Below are 20,026 nucleotides of genomic sequence, written 5' to 3'. Positions count from 1 at the left end.
GGATGTTGAAGTCGGAATGCAGCGATCGAAGCACTCTCGAGATAACTCCTTCAAAGGGATTCTCATTACCAAAATGCATTCCGATATTCAAAAAGGACGATGTCCCCGAGCAAGCGCGCCGGTTCTTGCTCCCCCGATTCAGGATATTGCGTGAATTTTATGGTGCAGGTTGCGTTCGCCAGGACCACTGGTCCAGGCTTCGCCGTCTTTTTTATTATCCGGCAATGAGGAAGATTCCTTGGCGCGGAATGAGGAAAGATAAGAAGAGAAAAAAGAAAGAACGAGCGAAGCGAACGAATCCACGTAATCCTGAAATCCAGATATCCGTGCTGGATGGAACCTCGACGAGTTTTGGCAAGAATACCGCGTACACTCGTGAGTCACGCGTGACCTCAGCACTTGCTTTTCCATTCGTGCGACGATTCACATTTTACTCGAAACAGTTAAATGACACGATGTTTTTTTGGGGGGCACACTTGATGTACACTCGTGCGATCCAACATGTGCTTCGTTACATGATTTGATTTTTTTAATAGAATTTCTGTTATCTCTTCTGTACGCTCATCCGGGGAGAGACACTTAAGAGGTCGATAAACTATGACTCGTGGTACGCATCCGGTACGCCTTCTGCTTTTTATACCAACGCGATTTTCTGACAAAAGTGTCACCAAATAACATTTATTATGCATCAACTACTGACGGTTATTTTTAAGTTGAAAATAATGTAGAAAATTAATGGATAAAGAATGAAACGTAGTTAAATATATACATCCACTCTTTATCTCAGCAATAGTCAACACATCGATAAAATTAATAACTAAAAATGAGAAAATCAAAACCAGTCATTTTGATTGGTTTGGTAGTTCTAGTATTAAGGCTTATCGAAAAAGACCATACGAACCTTAATAACAGGGCCGGCCCTGGGACTAAGTAGACTAGGCGACCGCCTAGGGCCCCCCAAGATTCAGGGTTCCCATAAGACGGTTTAGTTATACAAGCTTTAATATTAATTTTATAAATTTTATTTGAGGTACTTTTTTTGATGTCATGTACGTGAAGGGACCCTTTTTCGGAGCTCGCTTAGGAGCCCCGAAATCTCAAGGCCGGCCCTGTTTAATAATATTTAATAATAATAAAATTATTAATAATATTTAATAAAGACCAGGTAGTATTTTTTAATACAATTATAAATTGTTAAGTACCTATCGTAATTAAATGATACTTCAGTAATAAACTAAAAGTATCTCGCCCACGCATTTCTAATACCGACGTTCTTATATTCTCTGTACGGTCTCGTGTGTGGTGTTCAGTGAAGTAAGAAGGCAACACAAACAAGAAATTTTTTCAAACCACCTACTTGCAATTAGATACTACCATATCCGTCTAGGAAGAACATTGTACTGCTTGTAGAAGGGTAAGGAAGATCTGCGAGCTACTGCGTGCAGAGATAATATGTGAAACACTGTAGGTATTCGTGAGGAGAATTCGTTAGCTGTTAGACTGGTTGAAACTTCATAACTTTGTACGATTGCGGAGATTGTATGGTTCAAGCTGTGTTTACTAAGCAGATTCACGAATACATCAACGAATCACGAGGGAAGAAAAAGGATTGACTCTTTCCAAATATAGATAGCTTCTTTTATTCTGTTCTTTGGGATACATTCCATTCGGATGCATTTTATATTTGTCACTCGAGGTGGTTTATTAAAAAATTCCTTTAAAATTCAATTCAATATTATTTATTTTTGGATAACCATATGTTTAATTGCTTCGTTTGTTATAATATATCTTTGAATGCCCAACTTTTGAATTTGATCGTCGTAAATATCTTTAAGCATAAGGGTAATCGCTTATGCAGATGAAGATAACACATCAACGAATCAGGAGGGAAGAAAAAGGATTGACTTTTTTCAAATATAGATAGCTTCTTTTATTCTGTCCTAGGGATACATTCCATTGGGTGCATTTTATATTTGTCACTCGACAAATAAAATTATTTATTTTTGGATAACTATGTGTTTAATTGTTTGGTTTCTTATAATATATCTCTGAATGTCTAAATTTTGAATTTGATCGTCGTAAATATTTTTAAGCATAAGGGTAATCGCTTATGCAGATGAAGATAACTAATGTATTCACGCTTGCAGTAAGTCTGTAAAAATACCTTTAAGAACGTTTAAACTGCTCGGGTACGATTGGTATCAGTTTCGTAGGTATATAAAATTACAATATTCTTGTAATTATAAACCTGCTTTATGTAGATGTTAGTGAATCAAATTTCGAATTCCATGTTACTGGTTTCAAATTTTTCTGTCGAATTTATGATCGACTTTATGCTCGTGAAATCCTTCTTCTTTTTACGTCTATTTATCGTCGAATTAGTTATTAAACCTCGAACAAATAGTATTAATAAGGAGGATTAATATTCTTTATAAAGGGTAATCGTATGTCATCGAATTTACTGTTTGAAAAATTCCTCGTCGATATTGATGTACGAACAGGATCGAGGATCGTGTAAAAAATATGAAAACTGGCAGCTGAACTTAATCTGACATATATCCAACGAGCTTACACCGTTATCATTTATTCTACCGGCGCCGATTAATCTGGCCAGATCCTTTTCATTTCGCCAACCGAGTATCCTTCTTCTCTTCGTTCAACCCTATCCCCTGTTTTGCTCTTGTTTCGGTCAGGTTTTCGTTCAAACCGAGCTGTACGCAAAGGATAGCCGCAGATGAGACTGAATATAACCGGAAAGAACCCACGGTGTGCTATCCAAAGCGAACGAAATGGGAACCATGAGAAATGTGGGCGAGAAGTATCGGGGCCCAGAACAAGGTACACGATATTAAAAGAAAGGAATGAAACGTAGGAAGAGTAGGACAAATATGAAATGAAAAATATGGTATTATAGAAATTTATTTTGATACTAAATTTAAGGAATTCATAATTCTAAAATTCTAAAGTTCCAATGTTCTCAAATTCTCAAATTCTCAAGGTCTTAAGCTTCCAAGCTCTCAAATTTTTAAGTTTCCAAATTCTAAAATTCCAAAGTTTCAAAGTCTCAAAGTTCAAAAATTCTCAAGTTCTCAAGTTTTCAAGTTGCCAAGCTTCCAAGCTCTCAAATTTTTAAGTTCCCAAATTCTAAAATTCCAAAGTTTCAGTCCCATAGTTTAAAAATTCTCAAGTTCTCAAGTTTTCAAGTTCCCAAGCTTCCAAGCTCCCAAATTCAAAAATTCTAAAGTTCCAAAGTCTCAAATTTCCCAAATTTTCAAGTTTTCAAGTTCCCAAGCTTCCAAGCTCTCAAATTCCTAAGATTCCAAATTCAAAAATTTCAAAGTTTCGAAGTCTCAAAGTTCAAAAATTCTCAAGTTTTCAAATTCCCAAGCTCCTAAATTCCTAAGATTCCAAATTCAAAAATTCCAAAGTTTCAAAGTCTCAAAGTTCCAAAATTCTCAAATTCTCAAGTTTTCAAGTACCAAAGTTTCCAAGCTCCCAAATTCTTACGTTTTCAAATTTTAAAATCTCAAAGTTCCAAAGTCTCAAACTCCCAAAGTACCACAGTTGCCAATTTAAATTAAACTCCCTAGCAATTTTCAATTCTCCACATTATTTATTAAAGTAGTACCACCCAACAAGCAGAAAGAAAAGTTCAATTAAATTAAGATCCAACCCTTCCAATAATTAACAGAAGTAATAATATTACATCCACCCTTATTTAACGCAATTAATTTCGTCGACTGATAGTACGAACCACGATGTTGGATAAGGGATTACTCTTGCGTGGTGTCGAATCAGACCATAAATTCAATGTGGCTTACACGATCCACCACTTAAGTCCAAATACGACGGCGATATCCTTCGAAAGGATGTGCCTCGAGCACGCATATTTAAACCCTGTCTAGCAGGACCGACCTCGCACGTGAGTCCTCCAGGCAACATCATGGAACATTTCAATTTCCTTGCCACTCCATGATGGACAGGGAAGTGCTCTCCTTTGATCCTCAGCATCATATTATCATGTCTAGATCTCCCTTCCCGATGTCCTTTCGTGTCTGTTCTACCTTGTCAGGACGAATAAAAAGACGAGGAAGAACTGAAATGAGCATATTCCATTGAAAGAGGTAGATTCTTCTTTTAGCATTAGTATAATTTTTTTAGATAGAAATAAAACGAGAAGGAAGAATGAAAAGTGGATGGAAATGGTGATTAAGTATTTTTGATGATGGAATTTCTAAGACATTTTTTAATTAGTATAAACATATTTAGGTACAGTATTGAGCGTGGAGGTTAAAAATATTAAAGATATTAATTGAACGTATTCTCTACATATCTCATTCATACTTGGATGCACTCTATCAGCATAAATATCTGCAGTATAATTAAAACACTGTTAACACGTGTATTGCCACCGAAAATAAATGCAAATGATTTTTTTTCCGTCTGTAACTGGCACGATAGAAGTTTGAGAGAAAGTAAAATTACGCTTCGACGGGTACAACTTTCCTCGGGAAATACCAGAACCAAAGCTTACGTGAAAACTTGAATTATCTCGTTTGACACGCTGGTTTTCTGCATGTTAATCCTGTTATAGGAATTGAAATACAATCCCGGACAAATTCTTGATTTCATTAACTTGTTTCAATAAGTTGTCGTGGGAACGGGTAATAATTCTACTTAAAAAAAAATCGTAAAATAAAACAAATTACCGCGACACTTCTAGTAAAGCTAGACAATTTGGCCCACCCCCTAAACAGAATTCTACTTAAATAAATTTTCCCTGATAACAAAAGTCGTATCGCAGAATATCTCTAACGAAAATAAATTCTTGTCTGTTTTAGAATTCCTTTCGCGTTCGTAACGCAAGCAATGTAACCACCGCCGTACGTCCTCTGAAAATACGAAGCCGAATCGAAGCATGCGGCTTCTTCCGCTCGACGGTTGTTCACCGATGTGATTGCTGAAAATTCAGGGAGTCATCGTTAACGATTACAGTAAGTGCTCGTATCTTTACCCGCGATTTATTCACCTCCTTCTAAAACACGCCACGGATACAATATTCGATCAACGCGAAGAGGGTGGTCCACCTGGTTCACCGGTCTCCTCGAGCTACGTTCATCGAATTCGAACGAGCATTACGGTATCCTCCCGCTGGTTGTGCATTTTCATTGCTCCTTCTTCTTTCCCTTTTTTCCCTCTTCACTTCGACAGAGTGCACCGAAAAGATTTCAGGCATCCGCGAGGCCCACCTTCTTCAACGGGCCAAAAAAGAGGACTCGGGTAGAAGGTTGAGCTTCGCGAAAGGGCGTCGATATTAATTCTTTTAGGGTCACCTTTACCCTGGTGAATAACGACTGGTCACAATACCGATGCGTTCAATGGACGTTGGATGAATTTGCATAAAAAATAGTGGTCGATAAATATAGGTGGAAGAAATTTACGAGGACCGATGTTATCTTTAAAGTATTATTGATGGTGATTTTGCTATCTTTCCTGTCAGAATCCTTAGAGAAAATCGCAGCGTTCAGACTCGTTTCTCTTTTAAATGCTCCCCGAACAAGGATACCTTGTAATAGTCTTAGGCACTTCGCGAGGACCGAGATCCTTGCCTTCTTCGAAGCATCGTAAACATTGCTTGTATTTTTTTCAGCTCACTCGTTCGCGGGAAAATTATTTCAAAGTGTTTCCGTGCACCGAGCAGCAGGAATTTTGCTTATCTATCGATCTTAAATACCCAACTTTCAATCGTTTATATTTCAATCTTCGGGAAGAATATTATCGATACGTTTATACAGTAATCTTCCTCGAACTTTAAGCTTCAAAATGACGTATCACAAGTGCTATTTGGAGATACTTTTCTGTCATCAATGTTTCAAAATCAGTCATCGTTTTATAAAGGACAGAATGTGTTAAAGTATTTATCACGCGCAAAGTTTCTAAGAAATTCGTTAATTCCAAGAAGACAAATTCCCACTGCAGAAGGTTACATTCTTTCGTTGCACCTCGGAGGTACTCGGTTGCGGTTGCACTCGTGGTCTTCGTAGAAAAGCTCGAATAAAGTGAAAGATCCACCGAGCAGACAATTTCGTATCGTGCACCGAGTTATTCTTCCACCATAACTCACCTGTCACTGCCTTCTTTCATGATTTCGCGACGATTGTCACGCACACGTGTACCGTTATTGTGTGTACCTATTGAGCAATGCTCGCAGTGACAAGGAGTTTAATCCTTGCAACAAGGTGTGAACACGTCCAGGATCACTCACGTTTTTGTAAATCTTATTACGTGAGCAAACGAGGCAAACGCTAAAAGTACCATTTTAGATAAATATTTTTGTGTCAGGAATTTTTCCAAAATTCACTGCCCGAAAAAGGATAATAATATCCTTAGTATATGTAACTAATTATTCGAGAATTGACGTGATTTTCGACGCGAACCGGGATTTCTCATTGCTCTGTTAGAGGATCTAATGAAGCGAATATATTTCGGCGAGGAATAAGATGGAGCAGCGATAAAACAATTAAAAAGGAGGTAAAGGACGAACAGGATGAGAGGGACCGGCAGGAGGGTCCGGCAACGAAGAAAAATAAAAGATAAGAGTAGAAAATAAGAGAAGAACAGAGAAGAAGTGGTGGACTCGAACTCGTCAAGGACCAGAGGTCCTTGCTCTCCGGGTCATAGCGAGACCACAGACTCACAACACTTTCTGTACTTCAGGCTAACACAGAGGCTCTCAAATTTAATCTATTTTCTCATCTCTTTTATCTTTCATTATTAGATCAATTAATAGACAATTTTCTGAAATGAAAATTTTCATGAAAGTACATCTATTTCTCTCTCTCTTCTAGAAGCTCTCAAATTTAATCTATTTTTTCATGTCTTTTACCTTCCATTATTAGATCAATTAATAGACAATTTCCTTAAATGAAAATTTTCACGAAAGTACATCTATTTCTCTCTCTCTTCTAGAGGCTCTCTTTAATCTATTTTTTCATGTCATTTACCTTCCATTATTAGATCAATTAATAAATAATTTCCTTAAACGAAAATTTTCAGGAAAGTACGTCTACTTCTAAATTGAAAATAAATGGGAAAAATAATTGCGATTAAATTACTTGAATTAAATTATTAAATATCAGAAAATATTATAAAAATATTTAAATCTTCAGTTACAACGATATATCGATATTTTTATATTTACATAAACATTTGCATTTAATTCTTACTAAATGTCATAAATTTCACTTAACGTGTTAATTAAATTGTTACTCTAATACGAAAATCCGTTGGAGCCATCCGGTTGAGATAGCTAAGGTGTCGCGCCATTAATCTGTCAACGCGTATGGAGAACCCCATAATAAAGTGAACGATAAGCAACCGCCACCGGGCTTCTCCGTGGTTGTAATTTTCTCGAGGCATCCCTGGACAGTTCTTCAAATAATTACCATTTCATTCACGTAATCGTCTCGGTAAAAAAGTAAATTGTATGTTGGAAAGCACTACATGTTTTCTCGACAATTACTTATCTTATCCTTGATTCTTATAAGATAAACGTAATGACATTTATTAAACGTCTATAATTTTTATTTTTCATTTTAATTAGTTTAGGTTGCTAAGGGATGTTATAAAATGTGTGGATACTTTAAGTAGAGAACCTGCAACCAGTTTCGCTCTGACGTTGAAAAGTTGCCTGCTTTCAGGCGCATGCTAATGAAGAATATACTTTACATTAAAATTCTTTTTATCCTATATTTTTTTGATATCTTTGATATCCTTATATCTTTTTATTTTTGTTAAATATATTTTATATATTGCTATTTTATTATTTCTCCATAGAAAAGTATAATAAATTAGAAAAATTTAATTTCTCTTCAAATTTTCAGTTTCGATTCCACAGTAATAATTAATAATTGATAAAATAATAATTATATTAAATTGATTAAATAATAATTATTAATAGTAATAATTAATAATTGATAAAATAATAATAATTATTATTTTATTGAAATTGATTTACTATCAGAATCGTGATTACACATTGTATTTGAATCGTATCATTAATTTTCCAGTTCAACCAATTCACACCTCCCAATTAACACAATAGTTATAATATAACTATTATACGTAACAATTATCCATTATATTCTGTACGAAAGAAGAGAATTGTTAATATAAACATTTTCACCTGATGAAAATGCAAAGGGTCGACGATAAGCGAGCAGCACGATTAATTAAAGAGTTTAATGACTAATTGTTAGATTCGATAGAGAGGGTAGAACGAAGGGGACCAAGGGAAATACAAGCACACACCGCGAGAGACTTTCGAAACTCGACGACCATTGTTTTCATTCTTATGCGTCTCGTTTCCTCTTGTGACCATTCTCACCGAGCATCGAGATAATCCTTGTTTAGTAACAGCTCGTCCTCTGTTTTCTTGCACAAGGGAACAAGGTGAGAGCCCTTGTTAAATACTGAGCTTCGAGTGTTCCTCCTTCCGGGAAGTACGTTCGGTTCCTTACGAAATCTCGTTCCTTACCGCGAAAAGGAGTCGTAAAAACGATTAAAATGTGAATATAAAATTTAGAAATTTACGAAACATTCTATTGCAATTAAATCGAATCAAATTCGAAGGCGATCTATTTTTTAATCCACAATTGATTACCTTCTAATGATTGTTGCAAATCTCTCGGCGGCATAACGACAGCGAAAGCGTTGAATACGCATGATTCTTTCTATACTCGCTTTCTAAGCATCGTTAACAAACTATTTTCGATTTCGAATGACTCGTTAAACGAGTTCAATTATCGTCTCGTCGGATTCCTATGGAATCATTATTCACGCGTCGAGATTTCTTCAAATTCAGCGAAAGTATTCGAAGAATTTCGCGAATACAGATTCCAGGAGATTATGTAAATAATTTTGCGACCGATCGTCACCGTAAATTTTGCAAAATTCTCGGATCGGTAATAAGCGAGTGAAAGGAAAGAGGAGACACGGAGAAACTGTTGCATTATTCATTCCCGACGAATTAATAATAAATTCTAAACGTTCTGTATTTACGATCCACTTAGTTGCACAACAACGTCGCCCTATAAACGGAAAAGCAACGGTAAGGAATGGTACAGTTCTCGATGCGACCGCTTTAAGATTATAGAAAGTCTTTTCTTTTGTTACCTATAAACAAACCAACGCAATGAGAAGAATCTTCTAATTGAAGACGTATTTTCTTCCTTATTATTCTAAGGAACGTTCCTTGAACTCGCGTGGTGTAGCAAGTTCTCTTTTATTATTAACTCGACTGGTTGGAAGATCAGATGTTGTGAAATTTTCTGGAAATTTATAATTAGAAAATTAATTGAGTTAATTACTGTTGGATAATTTATAGTATGTAATAATGCAAATGTTTGAATTACATAGAGTGGGTTCTCGAAATAATTAAAAAATAATACAATGAATTAAAAATTAAAAATTTGTAGATTTTAGATTTAATTATAATGAAAAGAAAATAGAAACGATTCGAGTGTATTCTATGAAGCACAGAAATTAACAGGCTCAAATTCATTTCGTCGATAAAGATCTTCTATAGTAGTCTTATCCAATCGCTCTTAATTTCCCACTGATTGTTACCCACGTTTCTATCTAAGTGTCTAAGCGTAACGAGCCCGGGTACATAACGCTACGAAGACACGCAAGAAGACAGCAATGAAAAACAGTGTCAGCAAATTTTATTCAACGATCAACAGTGTTTCACCATTATTTTCACCGAGTTATCACGTGAAGCGGCTCGAATCGGTGAAAGAAACCGTGAAGGCCTTCTTTCGAGACCGCTGAAACGCAAAAGAATATCACGCAGGCTAACAAGAGCAACAGCCATCGTGGGATCGATCAAGAAACATAGTCTTCTCGATTATTCTAATCAAGCAGAGTGAATTTTCCATCTCCTGTGCAGAGAACGGCTCCTCAATTCCCTTAATTTAACATTTCCTTGGTTAGATGGCTTCCTGGGGTTATTATTGATTCCAAAGAATATTCTATAAATAAATTAGGCTTTTACTGTAATACATGCGATATTACGGAATTCTTAAACAACCAGAGAATCTTCGTACCAGTTGCCTGCGAACAGGAAGTCAAAAAAGATTGAAATTCGTCGAAGCACGAAAGATGCAGAACGTTTCATAAGATCGAGCCACGAATGACTAATTACTCAATGAAACGATGAATTAATAATAGAAAGTAATCTTGATCGACTTAATATGGATCATCGAAACCCATAAAATTTCTTTCAACGATCCGTATCAAAACTTCAATCAATTTACTCGTCCATTGCGTAAGAACGAGTTCCCCTTTTTAACTCCCAATAACATTGAATCTTGATCAAGGAAAAAAAAGAGAAAGATCGATCAATCATTATTACTCGTACCACTTTTTCCTTATAATCAGACGACTTCGAAGAAATGTAGAAATAAAAAACGTGCATCGAAAGACATTGATGATCTGTCGCCCGATGTACAGTACCGGGAATGGAGGTCTCCTTAGGGAAAATGGCGCTGTGATAGAAGGCTACCATTCCGAGTGCTGTACACAAGCTCTTTCGATATCAATGAAGGATACATTAGTAAAAATTTTTCCTGATAAACGTTTACCTACGAATAGCGTGGTCTCTTTCTATATTGCCATTTTCCCTGGAGGAGGTTACCATGCCGATACATCGGTAAAAATTGTTGAATAAAATTTTTCCTGATAAACGTTTGCCTACGAATAATGAGGTCTCTTTCTATATTGCCATTTTCCCTGGAGAAGGATACCATTCCGAGTACTGTACACAAGATCTTTCGATATCAATGGAGGATACATTGGTAAAAATTGTTGAATAAAATTTTTCCTGATAAACGTTTGCCTACGAATAATGGGGTCTCTTTCTATATTGCCATTTTTCCTGGGGAAGGTTACCATGCTCCATACTGTACACAATATCTTTCGATATCAATGAAGGATACATCAGTAAAAATTGTTGAATAAAATTTTTCCTGATAAACGTTTGCCTACGAATAATGAGGTCTCTCTCTATATTGCCATTTTCCCTGTGGAAGGTTACCATGCTCCGTACTGTACAGGATCCTTCGGTATCATCACTGGAAGATACGAAGCAAACGACGAAGTCGTCGATAGAAGAAAACCAGGTGTGTTCTCCATGGTGAGGCCTTCCTATGCGGCAGAGATCGGACCTGCCGGAAGAGTGGGGAGCTCATATAAGACACGAAGCCAAACGCCTCTCCCAGTGACCAGTCTCGACACGAAAACTCATCAGCCCGAGCTTCTTCGGTTCTCATAGCAACCACTTCACTTGCATTCGAATGGTACCAAGGATCGGATTGAAATTTAAGTAGATTTCAAATAATCGTAATTGGTCTTATTCAAGGCCGTGTTGGATAGAAGACAGAATGCCGTCCTCCGAGGTTCTCTCGATTCTCCTGGTCTTCCTGGCTGCTCACGGTGAGTCTTGAACCATTACCTTTTTTATTCTTCCTCTTCCCGTTCGTACGGCACTGCTTCGGCTGGTTCCTGTTATCCTCGGGATAAATTCTACCCTTCTTGACGCAAACTATGATTCTGTTTTATTAAGTCGTTAAACACCCGTGGACACCGTGTCTGTATAAATTAAACAATTTTACTTTCTCATTCTCGGAAGTGACTGTGAGGATGCTTGTTTATAAGTGTTTCAACGTTGCCTGAGCAATTGGGTACTGATAAATAAATTACAAAATTGCCCATTCTTCGGGGACTTTTATGTTGATTTAAGTTTCGGAAATAAAGCTTAGGTACTTGGATGGCACTTTGACCACAGAGGGATTCAATTACTCTTGAATTTTCATAGAAATCCATTACTTACTTTTATTTATCTAATTAGAAATATTCGAAATTATAGATTTATATAAAAGGTGGAAACGTTGAATAATTTAATCAGTAGATTTTCAAAATAAAATCAATAAGATTATTTCAATTCTAGAAATTGTAAAAATGAATAACAGGTAATATTATGGGGGTGTCAGTGTGTTAATTAAGTGGTTAAAAGAGGATCGGTAACCAGGTTTTACCCGGCGCGAGTGCAAGTGAAAACGGACTTTCTGTGATCAGACGAGCGCATATCTTGCAGCCGCTGGATCTAAAAAAGTGCGCGTCGGCCTACTTTCGCGTACGCCATCCTCCGCGACGCTCTCGCGATGCTTCAGTTAGAAAAACCTTGTGAAATTGACGGTGATTTAAGCAATTAATTAACCAGTTAATCGGCTGACACGAAGTAGCGTAGCGTGTAGCATTAATTTCCACTGTACTCGATCGAATTAATAGATAGTTTCGTTCGTTAATTCCCTGATGGCTATCGGTTTCCAACGCAAATTGCATTCGATAACAAAAAAATTATATATTTCATTAACGATGTTATAGACGTTGTATACATGGTCTACTTCTTTTTTTTTCTTATTTCTCTTTATTTTTTCGTTACACAATCTCCATTATCGTCTAACAAGGTGTTTGTAATTTCAAAGAATGCCCCCACCTCTGGTAATTATTACACGCGTGTTCGTTAAACAATGACGGCCATTCACCGGGTTTCACACATCTCGAGAACTTTCTCCCGTGTCTCGCGAGTGAAAATATGAAAGTAGCTCGACACGGACAGATTACTCTCTCTCTCTCTCTCTATCTCACTTTTATTCTCCTCCACACATTTTGCATCCGCGGATCGTAAGATCGCTGATCGATTTTCTGATAGCTGCAGAAAGAAAGTTTTTCTTTCCAAACGTGTACAATTTCAAATGAATAAATGCAATTAACAATTACGAGAAAAATAACAATCTCGTGATTACCTTCAAATTTAATTGCATTACCTATAATTATTTCTTTTATTTGAAATAGAAAATTCGAAAATATTCAAATCCATTGAATAAATAATAAGCTGCGAAATGTCACCTGTTCGGTTAGCCTCTTCAGTTACGAAACACCAATGAGGTAAAAGTACTTCCTTAAGTTTCGTAATTCTTTCTAAATAAACACTCGATGCTCGTTTGAGGTAGTAATTGTTACATGGTGATTTTTCACTACTTTCACTCCATCCCATACACGCAGTACCAGACGAATTTCTTTTTAAAATAGTTACCATTTTTCTTTTAACCATGAATTACCATATGAATCTTTATACATATTCTTTGAATCATTGTACAAGATGTTCTCCAATGATGTTTTAATTTTATCCTTAAACAATGTTACAAATTGGAGATTTTTCGACAACTTTTTATCACGAATGAAAACACAGTTTCCATGCATCGATCTCCTTCGATCTGCAGCTAGCTGGCTTTACGTAAGAGATTCCACTTTCTATCGTGGCGTACAGTTTTATTAGAGAGATTATTTTCGAGCGAGCAGATAACCGGTGTCCCACGTAATCTTCGAATTATATATTTATTCTTATTGGACAGTTTCCGCGATCGCTTTCCTTCCTCCAGAATTCTTGATAATAAACTAGTCTGTCGCACGGCATTCTTCCGTGGAAACCTTGAGATCGCAGTTCCGGCTCTCTGGAACCGGAAACTCTGATATAATTCAAAAGAAAAACCAGCATTATTGCTGGGAAAAGAGAAAAAAGGAGAAACGCGTGGTTCGCGCTTGAACAAAGGAGAAAATTCTCTTCTCTCTACAAAGAAATATAAAAACAAGCTAAAGTAAACTGGAGCAAGATTCGCTCTAGAGCCAACCCTTTCTCGGCCATTTCCGCTCAGACCGGAAGTGGCCAAAAAAAAAAAAAAAGAATTTTTCGGCCATTTCCGGTAAAATCAGAAGTGGCCAAAGAAAAGAAAATAAAAATTCTTCTGCCTTTCGTTGAGATTTTGACCCACTAAATAAAATGGCGCAAGAATTTTTTCGATAACTAAATGCTACAGCCCCCCTCTCAAGATTTTCAATCTTAGATACAGGTTGGCTAATAATGAAAACATGGAATCGTTGATACACAATTTCTTATAATTATATCAGACTTTCTATATTTCAACATCCTCCGTTCGATATGCAATAATTTAATGATCAAGTAGACTAACCCTCCATTAACTTCTTCTCGATACAAATTGACTGATCACCATTTACAGCGATAATCAATTTCGAAGCATATCGATCATAAAAAGCGGGAATTTTTTGCGAGAAAAAATAACAGCAACGTTTAATCGAATGGCGAATAGAATTCGTGAGAAAGAAAAATGGTTCAATAGAGAGGAAGGAAAAGGGAAGTGTCGTTGCATATCTCGTAAACGGCGTCCCGATCGCTGCAGTTTGTTACACGAATCGCCTTTTGACGTGGAACGTTGCACTTTACGGAAGGAACGCGAAAAGGTGGGGCCTTGTACTATCTACTAGATCTACTAGATATACTAGATATATTCTAGATGATCTAGTAACCGCTCGTGCAGCTCTCTATCGGTCAGGAAGGCCGTCGTTGTTTTCATTTCCACGTTCAGGAAGGAGATCGGTAAAACGTTCATCGACATCTGTTCAATTTTACCATTTTCTTCTCTTCTGATAATGTCGTAAACATATGAAAAGCTTGTTAAAATAATTCTAGGCATTCTGGGCTTGTTAAGATAACGTGCAATTGCGTATAATGGATTTTGTAGGATAGAAAATGATCGGTGACTGGAAAGTTGACTTCAATGGGAATTTAACGAGAAAAGTTCATCGAGCTTATGGTGAATCAATTTAGAGAATTCATAGACAGATCGACCTTTCTCTCGAGTATTTCTAACGATGCAACTGCATATAGATATTGCGTGCATTCGTTTATGCATATCAGAGAAGTCATGCGTGAATAAACCTGTTTCTGTTTGATCGTTGCTTCTTGAATTCTTCTCTGCTTACTTTTTTAACTTTCCAGTAGAGAAAAAGAGAGGATCCTTAAAGAAATTATTATAATTTCTGTATCCAAATGAAACAATCCAATAAGCGATTCTATTTTATAACCGACTTCGAAAAAGGAGGAGATTACTCAATTTGATCAGTATATATTTTTTTTTTTATTTAAATGACAAATAGTTTATTTCAATAGTCCCAAAAAATCATAAAACGTCTATGAAACATAGATGATCGATTAGGATTTTAACTGTAGAAACGCTCTCGTCTTTGATTCTTACTGTCGGAGGCGAACAGTCGACTTACTACAAGCACTTGCTCCTTCACAAGAAGTCGTAAAGGAAGGGAAAGTAACCTGGTGCCATGACAGTGCTAATAAGAGTAGCTGTTGCATAACAAAGCTGCCCAACTAGCGATGTACCGCCTACAAAGCTGGTAAGCTACGATCGCTCAGTGATTTCAATGCCTGGGAGGCAATGCTCGCCGAGTGACTTCAATGCCTGGAAGGCGATGACGTACGCATTGTATCGAAGATGCTCGGCATGGAAAATTTAATTCTGCTTCGTTTAATAATTACTTTGCCACGTTGAATGTGAGAAATAAATTGTTTTTAATCGGATATTAAAAAATTATTTTTACAAAAAGGAGTGTTAATAATATTGTCTCAAAACGTTCGACGCCGTTCGTTCGCATGGAACAACATTCTATCGAGCATTCTAGACTCCTGAAAGGCGGTAAAGCGATCCATTTTGAAAGGTACGAGATAGTCGGAGGCGTGCTCTCGATTTTCCTCAGGTATGCGGTCCCTCTTACTCGTCGAAAAATCTCGATAAATATTAATAACACGATACGTCGTTCCCGAAACAAAATTTTTCTGATTCATTATATTTTGCACGGTGCAAGGTGAGAAGCGTGAATTTTGTTTTCCCTGTTGGGTTAAACGAGTTTTCGAGGGAAAATGGTGGGCCTAGAGTAAACTTTTGAATGTCAAGGATACCCATGCTGGAAAGGTATAAAATAGAATGATTATCCTTGTAACGTTTTATTCATCGAAAGATTATAGAGTTCGAGCTATCTATTATTGAATCATGTATTTATAGCTTCTTCCATGACGCCGATTTACTTGGTGAATCAGAATTGCGAAGAAGGCTGATAAATTCTTAATTAGGTACTTGCCAAATGAAAATTCTTTGCGAAGAAGGCTGATAAATTCTTAATTACTTGCAAAATAAAAATAATTGAAACAAACAAAGATAGACCCAAATTAGAATTAAAATCGCGGTCTTTTTTTATCGAATTGCGACGAAGGATGATAAATTCTTAATTAGGTACTTGCCAAATGAAAATAATTGAAAAGAACGAAGACAAGGACTCAAATTAGAATAAAAATCGCGGTCTTTTTTTATCGAATTACGAAGAAAGCAGATAAATTCTTAATTACTTGCCAAATGAAAATAATTGAAACGAACGAAGATAGATCCAAATTAGGATTAAAATCGCGGTCTTTTTTTATCGAATTGCGACGAAGGATGATAAATTCTTAATTGGGTACTTGCCAAATGAAAATAATTGAAAAGAACGAAGACAAGGACCCAAATTAGAATTAAAATCGCAGCCTTTTTTTATCGAATTGCGACGAATGATGAGAAGGATAATTGGATGGAACGTCACGAATCGAATATCGCATTTTATGGAGCATGGAGGAAAGGGGTACCATGAAGGTTGCAAGTCAAGGCTAGGTACTTTCACTTGCGCCCGAAGCATGCTCTCTTGGGAGCGCACTACCAGCCACCTTCCCACCTTACTTTACTATTTACTTTTCTACCTGGTCTCTCCGAATGGCGACCGAATTACGTCCATTAGAGGAGCTATTAGGTGTAACCTCTTGTGGTTTAAACGATTCCGTGGTTTTAAAACTCCAAGCTGGAAATACCGAGTGTGCAAAGTCATTCCACGAAGCTGTGTTTTATTATCATTTTTAACACGTTAATTGCTACAGAGGTCATTGCTGCCCTGTATTATTTAAAAAGGGTAGATGTTAAATAAAAATAGCGATTAATTAAAACACCTGTTGCAACGTAATATTTTCCACATTTATCATTTTTAATTGCACAAAGAGAATAAATAGACGTATCGCAATTTTCACACGGTTACGCGGAACGCTCATAGCGAACATTAACACCTTTCCATTCGCAATTTGCATCTGGGAAAGTATCACACGGAGAATTGCATTCTGCGGTGGATACTGCAATATGCATTAACTGCGTTTTATGTTTGATTAAAAGATCGAGACAACGGTATAAACCGCGATGTACAATCGAATTTTATAAGCAACTGTTGTAATTTAATAACCATAGAAACTGCGTTCTCTTAGAAATTCAAAATTGCACAATCTTCAGAAATTATTATATTCGTTATTTTTCACTATTTTACGAGAGTAAAATTGCAAAATCCAGTCGCACGGTTTATCAAAGAGAACCCTCTGTATGCATATCGCATACCCGTGTCCCCAAATCGAATCATAAATTCCACGGAACCTCGCGTCTCGAGATTCCCACAGTTTCAAGCTCCTCTGACATTAAAAAAATGAACAAAGTATGAACGTGAGATCACGGAGGAAGGATCGGTGTGCGATGAGTCACGATTATTCGATCGGATCGATAGAAGAAATCGTGTTACTATGCCTCACGGTCGCCACGAACGCGTTCCTGAATCGAAAGAAGAGAAGTGAGGTGCTGCCGTGCAATTTGATATCATATTCCCAGTCATCTGACCTTCTCAATGGAATTATACAAAATAATTTTCTACTTGAAATAGGAAATTTATTAAGATAAACTCCTATGGAAATTCAAAGACACAACGTGTTCTATCTTCAACAATTATTTCTCGTTTCAGGAACGTACGCCCAGAAGCAGCAACAGGAAGACCCCTGCCAAACAAAAGCCCGAGTGGTGGGTGACATTGAGTATTGCGATCGCTACTGGGAATGCGTGAACGGACGTCCAGAACTATTCGACTGTCCAAATGGTCTCGTGTTCGCTGGTAAACATCGCGGCGTGACCGAAGGGTGCGACTACCCTTGGAGGGCGAACTACTGCGATGGGAAACGTCAAGCGAATCCACCGATCCCAGCTGAACATTGCGACTGGTTGTACGGTATCTTTGGTCACGAGACTTCTTGCACCAGGTACTGGACCTGCTGGAATGGAACTGCGACAGAGCAGCTCTGTATCGGTGGACTTTTGTACAACGAGAGGGCCAGGTCCTGCGATTGGCCGGAGAACGTTGAAGGATGCCAAAAGCATCGTGAGTAATGTTATAATAAATTAATTTAATTTATTCGGTGATGGTTAATTTTGGAGGTTTTGATAATACAAGTGTGATAGGGTACAAAGGTATATGCTCCTAATGCTAATTAACAGAATAATTAATTTTTAGTACTGTAGTTTTCTTAGAAGCCTAAGACACAAGTTGCAAAATCAACCTCTGCATTTCCTATTCAAGAGCCCATTCCCTGCTGTCTTTCGCAAAACACGTCGCGTTACTCCGATGCTAAGTTCGCGATCATTCTCACTTTCGAAAGCGGTCGAACGAGAAGAACGTCCACACGCGTCGCTGCCTCTTTCCTTCTTCGCTCGAGGCTTCGCTCGAAGTCACTGTCCTCCCCGAAGAAAAAGAGGCGAGTGGTTAATTAGCATTCAAAGTAAGCGCTCGTGCCTCGTCTGCTTCGTGTGTCGTCGGGCAACTTTGATGGATAAAAGTAGCATCGATCATTGAAATATTTATAAACGAAGTAATTCATATTTATTTATTTTGAATTTTTAATTTATACAATTCAAATCATCGGTAGACTTCATTAGCATTCCATAAGTATCTACTTTCTTCCAAGAAAATCATTGACTCATAACTTTCAAAAATGATATCCTCTTGCGCAAACTTTAACACGTGGCAAATTTTTGCATGGAAAAATTAATTTCTACTTTTTGCTTAATTGCTGGGCTTCGACGATTCTGCATCTAACCAGTCTTTTCGATGCGAATAATTTTATAATGATAATAAATGATTCTGTGAACAGCTCTCTGCAACGACGACGCAAACGGGAACGTACCCCTGGGTAAATCTTGCAACCGGTACTGGCAATGTCAAGGTGGTTATCCACGGCTACAAAGATGTCCAGCGATGTTAGTATTCGACAGAAGATCGCTCAGGTGTGTGGTACCACCAACGGAAGATTGTGACGTACCCACAACACCGCCGAATCTAGAGGGTGATCTTCCGGATGGAAGGAACGAACAAGAACCGGAGGAAGAAAATCTTCCTCCTGGTGTTCCACCTCTACCAGCTGGTGCACTGCCTATCTCTCTTCGAGGTCGTTCCAGAAACTAAATCGCGAAATTCTAAGGCATTCAGCCGAGTTTCTACGTATGCAACGCGATGTAAACGATCCTTGAAAAATCGTCGTCATTTCAAAATTAATTGGCTGTTCAATTAATCGAAATTTACGAAATCGAGAAGTCTTGCATCCAAGGAATTTTAATTAACACGCACGAAATTATAATTTCAAAAATAAGTTGCATACGTGGAACATTCGCGATTTAAAATTCTCAAAATTCGAGTCGAATGTCAGACTCCCCCAAAAAACAAATAAGTAAAACAAAAAAACAAGTTCACCAATGCAAATTGGTGAAAAAATGCTCTCATTTCAGGAGAGTTGTTAAATTCTATGTTTTATGTATATTCACCGCTTCGTTACTGTTACATCCGAACCGGAAGTAACAGACATTCTTCTTCCCTTCTCTTCTTTTTGTACTCTTTCGATCGACGATTTTCATCGACGATTCTTCGTGCACGTAAGTTAAACGATGCATACAACATCGTAATGTAGACATATTGATTGTATCCCTGTTTAATTATTAAGCAATCACCGTCCGTTCTATTATCATTCTTTTCTATTAGTCGAAGTGTAAATATTCCTCGTAGCCATTCTCACCGTATTCTCGCGTTAACCATAGGTAAGTTCGATCGGTAACGTTCACACCTGTACGAATGTAGACACGTTGGAATAAAGTATACGTTGTATATTTTTTTGTACGCATGTCCACAATTTTTATTCGAATACTCGTTGTACATAGGA

General features: G+C 37.2%; 1 protein-coding gene and 1 long non-coding RNA gene across 3 annotated transcripts in view; both read left to right on the top strand.

Annotated features, from left to right (window-relative positions):
• The window catches only part of LOC143306285 (uncharacterized), a 28,717-nt gene extending 23,730 nt beyond the window's left edge, over window positions 1-4,987 (top strand). For both annotated transcript variants that reach the window (XR_013063732.1, XR_013063738.1), the window contains exon 4: window positions 4,842-4,987. This is a non-coding gene — a long non-coding RNA (uncharacterized LOC143306285). The remainder of the gene's footprint in view (window positions 1-4,841) is intronic.
• Window positions 4,988-11,257: 6,270 nt separating this feature from the next.
• On the top strand, window positions 11,258-19,983 carry LOC117605488 (peritrophin-1). Its single transcript, XM_034326886.2, has 3 exons — window positions 11,258-11,493; window positions 17,788-18,198; window positions 18,968-19,983. Exons 1-3 carry the CDS (start codon window positions 11,442-11,444, stop codon window positions 19,276-19,278), a joined length of 774 nt encoding a protein of 257 aa, XP_034182777.1. The 5' UTR covers window positions 11,258-11,441; the 3' UTR covers window positions 19,279-19,983.
• The last annotated feature ends 43 nt before the right edge of the window (window positions 19,984-20,026 follow it).

Source organism: Osmia lignaria, chromosome 3 (genome assembly GCF_051020975.1).
Source record: "Osmia lignaria lignaria isolate PbOS001 chromosome 3, iyOsmLign1, whole genome shotgun sequence".
Classification (NCBI taxonomy): Eukaryota; Metazoa; Arthropoda; class Insecta; order Hymenoptera; family Megachilidae; genus Osmia; species Osmia lignaria.
The sequence above is the reverse complement of the archived record's forward strand: the minus strand, read 5'-3'. Positions and strand labels throughout refer to the sequence as shown.